This window comes from Monodon monoceros, unplaced genomic scaffold (genome assembly GCF_005190385.1).
Source record: "Monodon monoceros isolate NGI ecotype Baffin Bay Population unplaced genomic scaffold, NGI_Narwhal_1 Super_Scaffold_19, whole genome shotgun sequence".
Lineage (NCBI taxonomy): Eukaryota > Metazoa > Chordata > Mammalia > Artiodactyla > Monodontidae > Monodon > Monodon monoceros.
In genome coordinates, this window is record NW_021703775.1 from 73196152 (window position 1) to 73211996 (window position 15845).

Genomic DNA, 15845 nt, shown 5'->3' on the forward strand with positions numbered 1-15845 from the left:
TTGATGGTACTATAAACAGAAATAAAAATAGGGGACTAGAAGGATTAATAGTGAAGAGATCGAGACAGTATTAAAAAACTGAATTCTTTTACTTTTTAGACTTTTCATACATGAGCACGAGTTTATGTAGAACTGGAATGAACATGAGAATTTGATGTCAATGACTTTGGTGTATAAAACGGCTTGTTAAAGTTACACACTTTTAAGAAAGATACTACGGAACTAGACCTTAGGCAGTTGATATTACATTAAATATGTATAAATATTTGTGTACTCACTATGTATGGGGCATCGTTTTAGGTACCACGTATCTAGCACGTAGGTGAATGTGATTCTATGGCACTTACATTGGAAATGGGGCTGAGGATTCAAATAAATAATAAATATGTATAATATACTGGATGATGGGAAATTTAATGAAGAAAAATAAAGCTAGGGCAGTGGGGACTGAAAGTAAAAGAGGGATATTCTAACCTGCTTCACTCTCCAGGATTATAACTCTTTTACTGCTCCTTGTCCCTGTAACTCTTTTTGGCCTTTAATGCCTCTGTAACTTTGCACTGACAGTGTGTCCTTGGCACCATCTATACTTTGTGGCCTGGATTGTACATACAGCACTATTCTAAATAGAAGTGATATACAATAGTGAAAGCTGGCGGTGGGTTTTGTTTATCTGAACTACTAAATCTGCATTTTATAATTTTCTATACATTTTTCTTTTTTAAAAGGACACTGTCAAGTACTTTTAAATGGTTATTTGTAATAAGAACAATTACCTGCTTCTATTTATTTTTGTTTTTATCAACTGCCCTTTAGTAGTATTCTTTGGAATGGGATATAAGTTAAAAAGGCTTTTTATTCATTTGTTTTAAATGTTTTAAAACATTAAAGCTCTAGGAATAGTAAATATGTTTACTGCTACTATTTCTTGTCTGTAAAACAGTAGTATTTTATGGAGAGTAATTTTTAAATAAAAAATTTAAATAGTGTGTAATTTGGCTTTATTATCTGATATTGTGGGTTTTTTAAGTTTGAAACTTAATCGGGTTAACTAAGAAATCATTTTTCTTTACATACAAGTATATATGACTTAATGAATTTTTATATATTCCAAAAAAGTACACATTTAGTTGGTGTTCTGTTAACACTGTGAGTAAATTTCAATTAAACTTTTAGTGGCTTAAAATCTGAGTTTGCTAGCTGTTTGTAACTTGCTTGTTAATGTAACTGAAAATTTTGTTGGTTTCAGTATTATTCTGGTATTGATACTAGTATGTATGACATTAGTTGTTATAATTATGTTTTAAACTAAGCTTCCAAGAACCAATACAGGTTTTGTGTATGACGTTAGACGTTTTTAAACTAAACTGCCAAGAACAAATACAGGTTTATTTTTCTCATGTTTTCTAGTCTCCTTTTTCCCCCATATTATAGCCAGACACATTAAGTTAATGTGTGAGATTTCTCCTTCAACTTTAATTTTCTGTTATACCATATAGGAATTAGTGGGGTGAATATTTCTATATTGACTGACTTCTTGGTTTAAATGACTTTTATTTGAGGAATGACTTTGTCAAAAATATTTGCTGACCACAGCTGCTTTGTTGTAGGAGGACTGACAAATGGTAGTGGTCGATATATCTCTGCAGCACCTGGAGCAGAAGCAAAATATCGAAGTGCTTCAGGCACTTCCAGTCTGTTTAGCTCCAGCAGCCAGCTCTTTCCTCCTTCTCGGCTTCGGTATAATAGGTCTGATATTATGCCTTCTGGCCGAAGTAGATTGTTGGAAGATTTCAGAAACAACCGCTTCCCAAACCTTCAACTTAGAGACTTGATTGGACACATAGTTGAGTTTTCTCAAGACCAGCATGGTTCTAGGTAGGTGATTATTATTTATGATACTTTCTATTGCATTTTTGCTTTGAAAGAGCCAAAGTTTTTCTTGACTAGAATGATTTAACCTTTATAAAAGCTAGAATTGTTTAAAAAATAAATATCCAATATGGATTTTTCTTTCCTGTTAGGATGAACTATAAAAATACAGGTTTTTAATTTATTTTCTATGGTTCTTCAGTTTTCTATAATAAAAATACAACAATGTCCTTTTATTGGATTATCTTTGTTACATTGACAGAATACATTTGATTTCTTCAAATTTCCTTTTGAAAATAATGCTCCAAATTACATTTATGGACTTGTGTCCCTGATATATACTTTGTCTAAAAAAATGTTTAAAACAAAGTTTACATTAAACAGACCACGTGTACTGTAATGCTTGAGGTACGTGCAAATTAGTGTTCTCAAGATAATACACAGAAAGGAAAATGGTAGTAGAATTCTAACACATTTATTAAATTTGAGGTGTCTTTTTAAAGTAAATCTAAAATTTTTTTAAGTAATTTTTGATTATATAGTTGCATACAAATTTTATCTTCCTATGGTTGAAAGTTCTTAAAGTTCCTTAAGAGTAGCAAATCGACCTTGTGTCACTCACAATGGCTAGCTTTTTTTTTTGGCCGTGGCATGCGGGATCTTCCCCAACCAGGGATCGAACCCATGCCCCCTACATTGGGAGCACGGAGTCTTAACCACTGGACCACCAAGGAAGTCCACAGTGGCTAGCTTAGTTAGGAATTAAGTTGTGTCTCATGAATTTTATTTCTAAAGGTTTCTTTTATTATGTTCTAAAAATACTTAGTAATATGATTATTAAAAATAAATGAATACCAGTAATATCTTTGTAGTTTTTCATTGATTATAATAGAACCAGAACTAACTTGAGGCATTAAACACCTGCATGTCCAGATTTTTTGCCAGTCTAACTAGAAGTTATTTTAAATTAAGGTGTTAACAAAGAAATGCTCCATAACTTTTGTTCTTTTTATTTTAAATTGAATAAAATGTATTAGTACTATTTCTGGAAATGATTTTATTTATGTGGATATGTATATACACACACACACACACATATCCAATATATATCAGGGTGTATAATACTCGAGTCAGATTCGGATATTGCCGGAGCTTATTATCAATATACTGTCATGGCATTAAAATTTTTCCCACATAGATTCATACAGCAAAAGCTAGAGAGAGCTACTCCAGCTGAGCGACAGATGGTATTTAATGAAATTCTACAAGCAGCCTATCAATTAATGACAGATGTTTTTGGCAACTATGTTATACAGAAATTTTTTGAGGTAAGCACACATACATGTTTGTATATGCTTAATGCTTAGGAAAGCTCTGAGAGTTGGGTGAGTTTATTTTCATATAAAAATATGTGAGCTTGGGAGAAAATATTTACAGATCATATGTCTGATAAAGATTTTATATCCAGAATATATGAAGAATTCCTGAAACTCAACAACGGAAAGACACCTCAGTTAAAAAATGGACAAAGGGCTTGAATAGACATTTCTCCATGCGAGATATTCAAATGTGCAGTAAGCACATGAAAAGAAGCTCAGCACCCTTAGTCATTAGGGAAATGCAAATCAAAACCACAAGGAGAGTCTATTTTACATCTAGTGGGATGGCTGTAATTTAAAACACAGAAAATAATGAATGTTGATGAAGACGTGGAGAAATGAGAACCCTTGTACGTTGTTGATGGGAATGTAAAATGGTGCAGCCACTGTGGAAAAGTTTGGCAGTTCCTCAAAAAACTAAACATAAAATTACCATATAACCCAGCAATTCCATCCTAGGTGTATACCCAAAAGGATTGAAAACAAGGACTTAAACACCAATGTTCATTTCAGCATTGTTTATAATAGCCCAAAGGTGGAAACAGTCCAGCAGATGAATGTATAAACAGAATGTGGTATATACATGCAGTAGAATATTGTTCAGCCATAAGAAGGAATGAAGCTTTGATACATGCTTACACATGGATGGAACTAAGTGAAATAAGCCAGGTACAAAAGAACAAACATTACAGGGCTCCATTTATGTGAAATACCTAGAATAAGCAAATTCATAGAGACATAAAATCGACTAGGGTTTCCTAGTCTTACTAGTAGACCGGTTGGGGTAAGAGGGGGAATAGGGGGTTATTGCTTAAAGAGTACAGTGTTTCTGTTTGGGGCAATGGAAGAGATTTGGAATCAGATTGTGGTGGTGATTGCACATGGTGAGAATATAGTCAATGCCACTGAATTAAAAATGGTTTAAATGTCATATTTTATGGTATATATTTTTAAGTGTATGGTCTTACATTAAATGAGAAGTTTAATACCAATCCTGATTAATATTTGAAATATATTTGAAAATATAAAGCATTAGGAGTAAGTCTTATGTGAAGCAATTAATGAATAGTAGTACAGTCTTTATGTGGATTTGTTAGGTGTCATTTATTTTGTAATTCAGAAAATTTTTTAGTTTATAACTAAACATCTGTGTTGTAGCTTGACTTAACAGATTTCCTCCACAGTCAGAATATAGTTGAGAATTATCTGGTCTGAATGTATGCCTCAGAAATTCATTTTATTAGAAGACAGTGGGGGTGTTTATTTGAAATGAAGAGTGAAGATGTTTACTTTAAAAGAATAACAGGTGGTTAATATGTTAGTAAAAAGGAAATAGTAGATAGAATGACTTACCCTCTAAAAAGTGATATTATTTCAAGCATCTCTGGGTCTATCTTAATTCGCTTTTACCTAAATGCCTTCTCCCTACATACTTGCCAAATGTGATATTTTATAAATAGATTAAATAGACTGCAAACAGTGGGTTATTCAAGTTTAACAAAGTAATATTATAGTCATTTTTATTAATTTTTTTTTTCTGTCAGTTTGGGAGTTTGGATCAAAAATTAGCCCTGGCTACTCGTATTCGTGGTCATGTTCTACCCTTAGCATTGCAGATGTATGGCTGCCGTGTTATTCAGAAAGCATTAGAGTCTATTTCATCTGACCAGCAGGTAATTGTAAGTTAAGACAAAATTTTTGTATTATTTTATCCAATTTTTAAATTTTTATCTTACAATAATCTTGGAGTGAAATGTTAAATATTTCCACAGACTAAAATATTTTTTAAAATGTATCTCAAACAGTATGTAATTAATTGAAAGTTACACAACACATCTTTGATCTGTCCTTTGTTCATTTTCTTCATCTTTTCATTTCTAAGTGAAAGTGAGTACCTACTCTATGTCAAGCAGAGTGCTAGATGGTAGGTGTTTCTGCTACCACTACTCACTTGATTTTCTGTAGTATCAGGAATACATTTTACTATTCCCAGTGTTTATTTGGATTAAACTTCTATCATAAGAATAAATATTTTAAAACCAATTGTATCCCTATATGCCAGTTAAAAATGTATATACAGGGAATTCTCTGGTGGTCCAGTGGTTAGGACTCCACGCTTTCACTGCTGAGGGAGTGGTTCAGTTCCTGGTCGGGGAACTAAGATCCCACAAGCCGCACGACGTGGCCAAAAAAAAAAAAAAAAGTATATACAAAGTTTTAAAAATTTCATTCAACAGGAAAAGTAGCCTCAAGCATCCTCTTAACAAGATTTACAGTTCTTTAAGAGAAAAGAGAGCACATATAAATTAATTGGGAAGTATACCATGTTCTTGGATGGAAAGGTCTAAGTATTTTAAGTAAAAAAGGGATTAGTACAATTCCAATTATGTACTCCTAGGAATTTTCTTGTAAATGATCAAAATAAATTTTTAAATTATTTTAAATAGACAAGGATATTAAGGAGAGTAGGGGATGAGGAAAATTGCTTATCCACTAGATTTTTTAAAGAAACTGTAGCATCACTAATTAATGGTTTGCGCATGAGGTAAACAGACTTTTAAAGTGAAATTCATAACCTCCCATAGATACTGTATATAAGTGGTTTATGTATTACAATGAAATGTAATAAGAGTAAAGAAAATATTTCTTAAAAGGTATTGGTAATTAGTAAGTTTGGAAAGAGATTGGCTCTGACTTTCAACCTACATTCATATGATAAATTCCAGAATTAAAGGCAATAATATATATGGATGGATATGTATGTGTTATGTATATACATTAATCACAGCAGTGAACATCTGTGAGAAAATAGCATTGTTCCTCTTGAGGAAATCCTGAGTTTTAGAGTCATTGAAGATGTGTCATAATGGAGAGAGATTAGATTAACAGTTTGACTGTATTGGTACTTAGAACTTCTCTGCTCTTAACTCTCAGACTGGTATAGATACTTTAAAGATATTTTGGGAACAGTTCTCAGAGCTTTCTGAGATGCCCTTCCCAGGTTATAATCCTCAAGTTTGGCTTGAGTAAAATTTTCCAATTCTTTCTTTTAAAAAAACCCCGATATTTTACGTGTCTTTAATATTTGAAAATATAAAACATTGGGAGTAAGCTTCAGATGATTAATGGTATTACATTTCCTCTTTGGATTCCTTGACAAGGGATCGAACCCAGGCCCTCGGCAGTGAGAGTGCAGGGTCCTAACCTCTGGACCACCAGGGAATTCCCTCCTGTTTGGATTCTTAAGTACATTTGATTTTGTAATTTAGTCCATATTTTTAGTTTATAACTAACATTTGTGTGATATCTTGACTTCAGGGATTCCTCTAGTTATGTCAGAATACAGTTGAGAGTTTTTTGGGTGAGAGAGTTTTGGGGATTTTTTTGGCTGTGTTGGGTCTTCGTTCCTGCGCGCGGGCTTTCTTTAGTTGCAGCAAGCAGGTGCTACTCCTTGTTGTGGTGCGCGGCTTCTCATTGCAGTGGCTTCCTTTGTTGCCGAGCACGGGCTTTAGGCGTGCGGCTTCGGTAGTTGCAGCATGCGGGTCCTGGAGCGTGTGGGCTTCAGCAGTCGTGGCGTGCGGGCTCCGTATTTGTGTCTGGTGGGCTCTAGAGCGCAGGCTCCGTAGCTGTGGCGCACAGGCTTAGTTGCTCCGTGGCATGTGGGATCTTCCCGGACCAGGGATCAAACCCGTGTCTCCTGCATTGGCAGGTGGATTCTTAACCTCTGCGCCACCAGGGAAGTCCTTGGGTGAGAGAAATTTTAAATGTGAATACCGGGAATTCCCTGGTGGTCCAGTGGTTAGGGCTCTGCACTTCCACTGCGGAGGACATGGGTTCGATCCCTGGTCAGGGAACTAAAACCCTGCATGCTGCACGGCGCAGCCAAAAAAAAAAATGTGAATATGTTTACACTAGGTGTACTCCATTTCTTCACAATACTATTTCCTATTGCACTAAAAAGGCACGCAGGTTATTGTGTGGCTACCTATATTTTCCCCTAAGGATTAAGATGTTTATTTAATGAAGTCTTACAAACTTAAGAAAAAAATATTAAGATTGTTAGTTGAAAGAAAATGCACTTAGTAAATAAACCTTACTGTAAATAAGTTTAACCTTATTAGTAATCAAATATAAAATTGAAAGGTGTCATTTTTGCCCATTAAATGAGCAAAAATCTAAAATCTCCTGAGAATCTGTCCCTGAAGAAGGTATCAAATGATAAAGGAAAGTTATATTGAGTCAGGTTCTTATTTTGTTTTTTTTGGCCGCACCAAGCGGCTTGTGGGATCTTATTTCCCTGACCAGGGATCAAACACAGGCCCCAGCAATGGAAGCTCAGAGTCCTAACGCCTCGACTGCCAAGGAATTCCCTGAATCAAGTTCTTTGTTGTAAGATTATTAAAAAGAAGAATAAAAGTGCTCAACAATAATTTCTTCTCATAATTGAGATATTACGTGAAAATCACATAGCCCATCAGTGCTCACTCAGCTCCTTACCCTTTTCCGGTCACTTGATAAGCTCAAGGAGCCATCAAAAATAATTACTTGGGGGAATTCCCTGGCAGTCCAGTGGTTAGGACTCCTCGCTTCCACTGCAGGGGGCACAGTTCAATCCCTGGTCGGGGAACAAAGATCCCACATGCTGTGCGGCACAGCCAAAAAATGATAATAATAATTATTATTTGGGGGAAGGGGTATGCTAAGTGGATAAAAAAACGTAGAATTCTAAAATCATTATCTTAGTTGTCAGCTGAGAAAGATAAGTGGAAGATGTACACAGTGAAGATAGTAGTATATAGCAAATTGAGTACCACTAAGTTATATTTCAGCAGGTATCATTTACATTATAATCCTGTAAAATGTTTTAGTAATTCTCACCTTCAGTGGCTTCTGCTTATTACACTTTGGGGGATGGGGTGGGAATTTTAAACTTTGACGTATAAAAAATTGCAAACAAATTTTTGAGTATACTTTTGTTCCTATCTCAGTGCTTTTATGTAAAATCCTTCTATGCTGTTTGGTGAGGTAATTTAAATGTCTTCTCTTTTGCAGAGTGAAATGGTAAAGGAGCTAGATGGTCATGTACTGAAATGTGTGAAAGATCAAAATGGAAACCATGTTGTACAAAAATGTATTGAATGTGTTCAACCACAGTCACTACAGTTCATCATTGATGCTTTCAAAGGACAAGTAAGATTGATTTTTGGCTTCTAATTAGTTAGAATTTGAGTGTTAACTGACATGTTTTTTATAAATCAAAAGATAATACCCAGTACTTTCATACAAAAATAGGAGATAAATACTGAATGTGCATTAATTTCTGCCTCTTTTATAGAGTGAGTCAATAGATAGCTTCATTTTTTGCAGCTGAAAAATGTAGAAATATGAGTTTAATTTATATTACTCTAAGAAGTAAAGAAAGACAACTACTGTTAGAATTGTAAACCCAACAGTGTTTTCCAAATTTTCTGGGTGAGGGAGAGGAGGGAAGAAGACTTAGGACTGTATAATAAAAGGCAAAATAAATATCAGTTAGTAAGTAAAAACATAATAATTAATAGCTTCTAATTACAACATGCACTACCCCTACTGCACAATCCATTCCTTGTCATTATTACATGCCTTCCATCTTCTGATTAGGTTCCTTTTGATCAAAATATCCGTTAGTGAACTTATGGTTACCGGCGGTGGGTGAAGGGATAGTTAGGGAGCGTGGGATTGACATGTACACACTGCTGTATATCAAATGGATAACCAACGAGGACCTACTGTATAACACAGGGAACTCTGCTCAATGTTATGTGGCAGCGTGGATAGGAGGGGAGTTTGGGGGAGAATGGATACATGTATATGTATGGCTGAATGGCTTTGCTGTGTACCTGAAGCTATTACAACATTGTTAATCAGCTATACTCCGATATAAAACAAAAAGTTTTTTAAAAATCAGTATAAAAACAAAAAGGATGTCCATTAGCTCCTAAATTCAGTACCCTGCTTCCCAGCCTTTGTCACATGACAGTTGGCATATTATCAATAAATGTGAATTCCCCATTCTATTTTAAATTAATTCAGCATGTTATCAAAAACCTGTCCTTCCAAAAATGTCACAAAATGGAAATTTATTTCTTCTAATTGTTTTAAGGTGTTTGTACTTTCAACTCATCCTTACGGCTGCAGAGTAATCCAGCGCATCCTAGAGCACTGCACTGCAGAACAGACCTTACCTATCTTAGAAGAACTTCACCAACATACAGAGCAGTTGGTACAGGTATAAACTCCGTAATATTTTGAAATGTTTATATATTTTTGAAAATATTCTGATATTTTAAAAAGGAAATATAATTTATTGTTAACACATTGTAGAAACACTCAGTGAGACAAAACCTGTGGTATTCTCCTGATTGTACTATTGGATTTTTAGAAAATTGATGAATATCTTTTTAAAGAATTACCATTATTCTTAAGGAAAGTAATTTTTTAATATCTGCACTTAGGATCAGTATGGCAATTATGTTATTCAGCATGTACTGGAACATGGTCGACCTGAAGACAAGAGCAAAATTGTTTCTGAAATCAGAGGAAAGGTCTTAGCCCTGAGTCAACACAAATTTGCCAGGTATTGCGTTATTTTCTAATTCCAGGGGTCAAGTCTTTCAACTCTCTGGCTTTTATTAGTAAGCACAGAAATGCATATAGAATATAGCGTTGGAATATAGTCTTTTTTAGTAGAGGCAAAAGGTACATAATAGAATGTTGCTTTTGTTCTTATAGAATTTACACGACAAATTGGTTTGCCCTCGTATATTCCATTTTTGAAATCTGTATTTGGAAAATTATTTCTCCCCAAGATGTGTAAATAAATGCAAATCTAATTTATTTAGTGCATGTTCACGAAAGCCTCAGACCTTATTAATGACCTACTTCCCCCCCCCTTGAATTACAGTTTTATTTATTATTTAATTATAATTTTGAGGCCTGTAATTAAACTTACAGATATCCAATATGGGTTCTTCTATGATATTAATTTCTGTTTTGAAAGTAACTGTAAGAGAATTACAAGAGAATCCTATTTTGACTCTTCTGTCTTCCAGTGCGTTGAGCAGGTACTTTCAAAAACCAAGGAAATTTTTCTATTAAATATAACAAAATAACTTTTTGTGTATGTACTTTAAATTTTTAGCAATGTAGTAGAAAAGTGTGTTACTCATGCCTCCCGTGCTGAGAGAGCATTACTGATTGATGAAGTTTGCTGCCAGAATGATGGTCCTCACAGTGCCTTATACACCATGATGAAGGACCAGTATGCCAACTATGTAGTTCAGAAGATGATTGATATGGCTGAACCTGCTCAGAGAAAGATAATCATGCACAAGGTAATACAGTTTGTAGCACTTAAAATAGATGATTCAATTTGTGTGACTTCAGGCTACTCATTTAACTTCCCTAGGCTTTAATTTCCTCAGAATTGTTACAACTGCAGAAAAAAAAATTTTTTTTTTACATCTTTATTGGGGTATAATTGCTTTACAATGGTGTGTTAGCTTCTGCTTTATAACAAACTGAATCAGTTATACATATACATATGATCCCATATCTCTTCCCTCTTGCGTCTCCGTCCCTCCCACCCTCCCTATCCCACCCCTCTAGGTGGTCACAAAGCACCTAGCTGATCTCCCTGTGCTATGCGGCTGCTTCCCACTAGCTATCTGTTTTATGGTTGGTAGTGTATATATGTCCATGCCTCTCTCTCGCTTTGTCACAGCTCACCCTTCCCCCTCCCCATATCCTCAAGTCCAGAAAAACATTTAAAATCAGTGGGAAACCGTTGGCAGATGTAGGTATGGAATACCCCTTTATTAAATTCTTAAGGTAATCAACTCAGTAAAATCACGCTCATTTCTCATCTATTTACCTACCGTTAGTTAGCATTGTTTTTCCCTTCACCGTCTTATTTAGGTATATTTGATTTGCCATAATACATTGGCTGAACATTGATTTTAAAATCTGATTAGATTTTCTCACCTAGTAAATTTTCTTAAAGAGAAAATTTATATCAGTTTGATTTTTTTTTAATCAATTAAGCTGTTTTCTCTCTCTGTCCTGCTAGAATCAAATGATTCTTTAAGAAATCATTAATTTCCACAGGAAAACTTACTGTTAAAAAGAACACTGGTAGTATTTTTGCCCTCTTGATTTTCTGTGTTTTTAAAAATTTAGTATTCCTGCTTAAGAATATATAACTATAACATTTTTTTCAGTCTTATTTTTAACAACTACATTATTTAATCAATATCATATTTAGGGCATTTTGATTATTTAATAACTTCTTAGCAGTGTTTATATAAACAACTTTGCATAATTAAGTGTTTTTGTAAGGTAAATCCCTAGATGTGGAATTGCTGGCACAGAGTATGTGAACATGTTACATTTTAGTAGATTTCTGCCAAGTAGCTCTCCAGAAATCTTGTACAAGTTTGCAGATCTATCTAGTATTTGAGAAGAGTGCCTGTTTTACTGTTATCTCATCAATACCAGTTATTATTTATAAAATCTTTGCCAGTCTGGATGGAAAGATAATGGTATGATTCTTCTCATTTGCATTTTTAAAACAAGGAGATATTGAACGTGTTAAATGTATTAGCTATCACACGTCTGATTGCTTGTTCATGTCTTTTGCTCCATTTTGTATGAATTTTTGTCCAGTTGCTTAGAGTTATAGAATTTTGCCCTCGTAAACCTTAGAATATAATAGCTCATTAGTGATACTTCTCTGCTATGTTTGGAGCCCCTCTACTGTTTGCATGTGTAGTAGTTTATAGGAATAGTGGTTTGTTTATTCATTGAACAATTTTGAGAGTAGAAGTTGGGAGAGATTGAGTGGAACAGAACTGCTTTTGCAAACAACTTTCTTTGGATTTGAATTTTAAAATTTCAATTATTCTTCCAAATCACCCAAATTTGGGGGCACTTTTTTAAGGAATCAGAAACTAAAATAACTTAGATTTCCTAAGCAGATCATTTATTTTTCAGATTCGACCTCACATTACTACTTTGCGCAAATACACATATGGGAAGCATATACTGGCCAAGTTGGAAAAATATTATTTGAAAAATAGCCCAGATCTAGGGCCTATTGGAGGACCACCAAATGGAATGCTGTAAAGGAAAAAGAGAAGATGATGTAACCATGTGAGAGGAACGTTTCTTTTGTGAATTATCAAAACACAACTCAACTATGAATCTTCAAATTTTTTTTAAAGTGAAACTATTTATTGACTTTATTCATCCATTTGTAAATTTTTTAAGGTTCTTGTGTATATTTGGGGGTGGGGGGTGGTGAATTATAAATTATATTCAGCCCTGAGTGGAGACCTATCAGATTGGATTGCTGGCAAAGCACAGAATGCCTGTATATGATGTAACTGTATCAAAAAATGCTGTCACATATTTTGTAAATTTTTACCTTGTAAAGTCACAAAAATAGTTTTTAAAGGAAAAAGTACAGTATTCTTTTAATAAACTGGCTTGCAGTCTGGTAGGTCTACGGACCCCATAGCACAACAGGTTTATAGAAATGTATATAGAAATATAGTCCTTATGGGTTTTTTTTTTGTCCTTTGTGTGAAGCCTTTTATAACAGATTAACAATCAACTGCATAAATATTATTAATATTTTTAAAAGAAAGTTAAGTTGTATTTTGGTAATTCACAAACTATCATGCAAATAAAAACTCGGCAAGTAAGACAAGAATTAAATGATTTGAAATGAACTTACATTATTTACAGTAGATGTGGTTTTAATACAAATACTGCCCCAAAATGTCTCTGGCAATGTACAGAAGTATTGTATATACTTACATATGTAATTGTTGTAAGAGGTAGAAAAAACAAAATCATGGTGACACTTCCATCCAGTTAAGTACGCTAAACGAAAAGTTAAGTTCCATTTTAACTTTTCAGTTTGGTTTGCGATGAGAAAGAGTGGAGATTTGTATATTGTTTTGCTTATAGAATTACAAGGACATGTTGAAAAAGTGTTGAGATTTATTTTGCTTTTTCATAGTAGATTCAGAAAGTAGGAACAAGATAGAGGTGAAAAGGGGCCACTGAAAAGTGAATTTGATAGCTCAACATTTAAGCATGATTACATATTCAGATAGCTTTTTTTGCTTCCTATAAATATCTGCATTGTGTGTGTGTAGTAATAGATGTAAGTTTACACTTTGAAAGCAAATCTTGTTTCAATGTTTGTTATAAAAAGCCTTGCTAATTTAGTAATGATGTTTTCTTTGGTTGTACAGGTGTACATTTGTAAACCTTAATGCTGTAAATGGAATTTGTTTTATCTCTTTGGGAAACATTTGCATTTTAGTGTACATTTATGTCCCTGCCCTCTGACCTGGCATATAGTGTTGTATAATGTAAATTTATTTCTCCAAATCAAGAGTGATTTTTTAAAAATTTTTTATCTTTATATGGTTTCAGAAGTATGAACCAGCTTTCTTTTTATTATTGTGAAAAACATTTTGTTTTATAACATAGTTGTTGACTCTGTTAATATGGACATGCTAGGATTTGGATCACTTTCAAGAAGTCAGGGTATTGTGCATAATAGAAAGTATTGGACTGAGATATTTGGTTACCATGGAGGCCAATGCTTTTTCCATCTTATTAAATGTGATGTGACTTTTTTCTTTGTACAGAAGAGTACTGTATTTTTGAATAGCCTACTCCCAAGTAATAGCAAATCTGTATGATAACATTTTTTCTCTGGACATAAGACATAACAGTAACATGATGTACATTTACAAGCGGCCTTATGTACATTTCCCAACAATCTTTTTAAGGCAAAATTGTGACCATATGTGTATAATTAAAATCGTTTTTAATCCTTTGCCTATGAAAATATTTTGGAAAAAAAACTTGCTTTGTATATTCAGTTTCTGAAAGATAAAGAAAGTGCTTTGTATTTTGTTGAAGTCAGTATTTTGTATAAAACTTTTATGTTGACCCACTTATGTTTAATGCTAAAAACTAATGAACCATGCTGTCTCTTTCAATTGAACATGTAAGGGATTTTTTTATTAGAAGTCTGCAGAAGAAAAGCAATCTTCTGAGCACAATATTGAATATAAAGGTTTTTTCACATAGCTGTTCATATCATGAACCTAAGAATAACGGCATAAAGTTTGGGGTGCCAGGCATACTTCTTCATGTTTGATGTTGAGTTATTCTAGTTTTCTAATAACCCAACATTTCGTGTTGAGGCCATAAAATTTAACCACTTGTCAGTGTCACGGTCCCTTCTCATAGTCACACTAGTTCATCAGCATGTCCCAGGCACAGAAACAGAGCTTTTTTCCCTCCATACAGAACTGCTCTCTGCCACTCTTGCCCACTTTGTTTTGCCAGCCTCAGAATGTCTTGGATCTGTGTTGAACTTTTGTTCCCAGTATCAGATCATGGTTTCAGGATCAGAGTTGTCCTTGTTGCAGATCGGTGGTGACTTTCCTGGATTTGCACAGTTGAATTCCCGGTTTTCCTTTATCCTTATCTTCTGTTCACACAGGCAAATTATTTCTGCAAATTTAGAAAGTCCTAGAGAATGGCACATTGGGAAACTGAACAGTTGTCTTGGGTTCCTGATGTTCCCATGTATCCCAGTGTTGACAACCAATCTTCCCAGTATTTTAGGGTTTATTGTATTTTCTAGAAATTTTGCGGTCTGATATTTTTGGTGCCCACCTCTCTAATTCCATCTTTTAATAAATTGGCGTGGAGTTTTGGTATAATCTGAAAATGACATTTCAGAATAAACTTAATTAGGCAGAACCACTTAGGCTTTGCTCTTGGGTGTCTTGATATGGATTGTTTCTGGACCAGTTTGTCTTAAGTCCTGGCTCTTATTGGTTCATATGAAATAATGTTATCTTCACTTCTTTGTATATTATGTATAAATTAGAAAATGAAAAATGTGTGAATAACATTGTATGAAATAAATCTGGTCTTGTGTTTTTCTCTAGATAAAATACCCCTCTGTACCTCAGTTACAGTTCCATTGACCATTCAGATTTACTCTGATTGAAGGAAAACAAAAATACCTTTATCACATGGATGCTAGTCTAGGGCCACTGGTGATTACACTGATGGTATTAATTCTGCCTTTTAATATTCATAATCTAATTACATAGCGTGATTACACACCTCATATGATGAAACTTTAAGCCTGTTTCCTTACTGATAAAATGATACTGATAAAATGATGGTTTTTGAGGATCAAATTAAATCACATATCTACCCACACGTGTTTGTTTCCTTTCCACATGCACTTCAGGAGACTAAGTACAGTTTGGGTTCAGGCACGGATTTAAAGTTAACCTCACTGTTTACAAACCTTGTGAACTTGGGTGTGTTAGCCTCAGAGCCTTCATCTTTACTATGAGATGGAACTATTTTTAAATCCATGGTTTTAAGAATTGAGAATATATATAAAAAGATACCTAGAACCTAATTCTCAACTGCTGCTAATACTGTTTCCATTTTCCTGTCCCTTCTATAACTAATTTATTTTAATCTATACAGATAATTCAGTAG

The 15845-nt window shown here is 34.1% G+C and overlaps 1 protein-coding gene across 8 annotated transcripts in view; it reads left to right on the forward strand.

The window, feature by feature from the left end:
* PUM2 (pumilio RNA binding family member 2) overlaps positions 1 to 15547 on the forward strand; it is a 92158-nt gene extending 76611 nt beyond the window's left edge. For 4 of the 8 annotated variants that reach the window (XM_029232808.1, XM_029232812.1, XM_029232806.1 and 1 more), the window contains 8 exons: positions 1611 to 1878; positions 3071 to 3200; positions 4796 to 4924; positions 8304 to 8441; positions 9394 to 9519; positions 9746 to 9867; positions 10432 to 10624; positions 12282 to 15547. In XM_029232808.1, the coding sequence (XP_029088641.1) occupies positions 1611 to 1878; positions 3071 to 3200; positions 4796 to 4924; positions 8304 to 8441; positions 9394 to 9519; positions 9746 to 9867; positions 10432 to 10624; positions 12282 to 12413 (1238 nt within the window). In that variant the 3' untranslated portion in view covers positions 12414 to 15547. Of the gene's footprint in view, positions 1 to 1610; positions 1879 to 3070; positions 3201 to 4795; positions 4931 to 8303; positions 8442 to 9393; positions 9520 to 9745; positions 9868 to 10431; positions 10625 to 12281 lie in introns of all 8 variants that reach the window. The other 4 variants (XM_029232807.1, XM_029232811.1, XM_029232805.1 and 1 more) reach the window with 1 other exon arrangement.
* Positions 15548 to 15845: the final 298 nt, after the last annotated feature.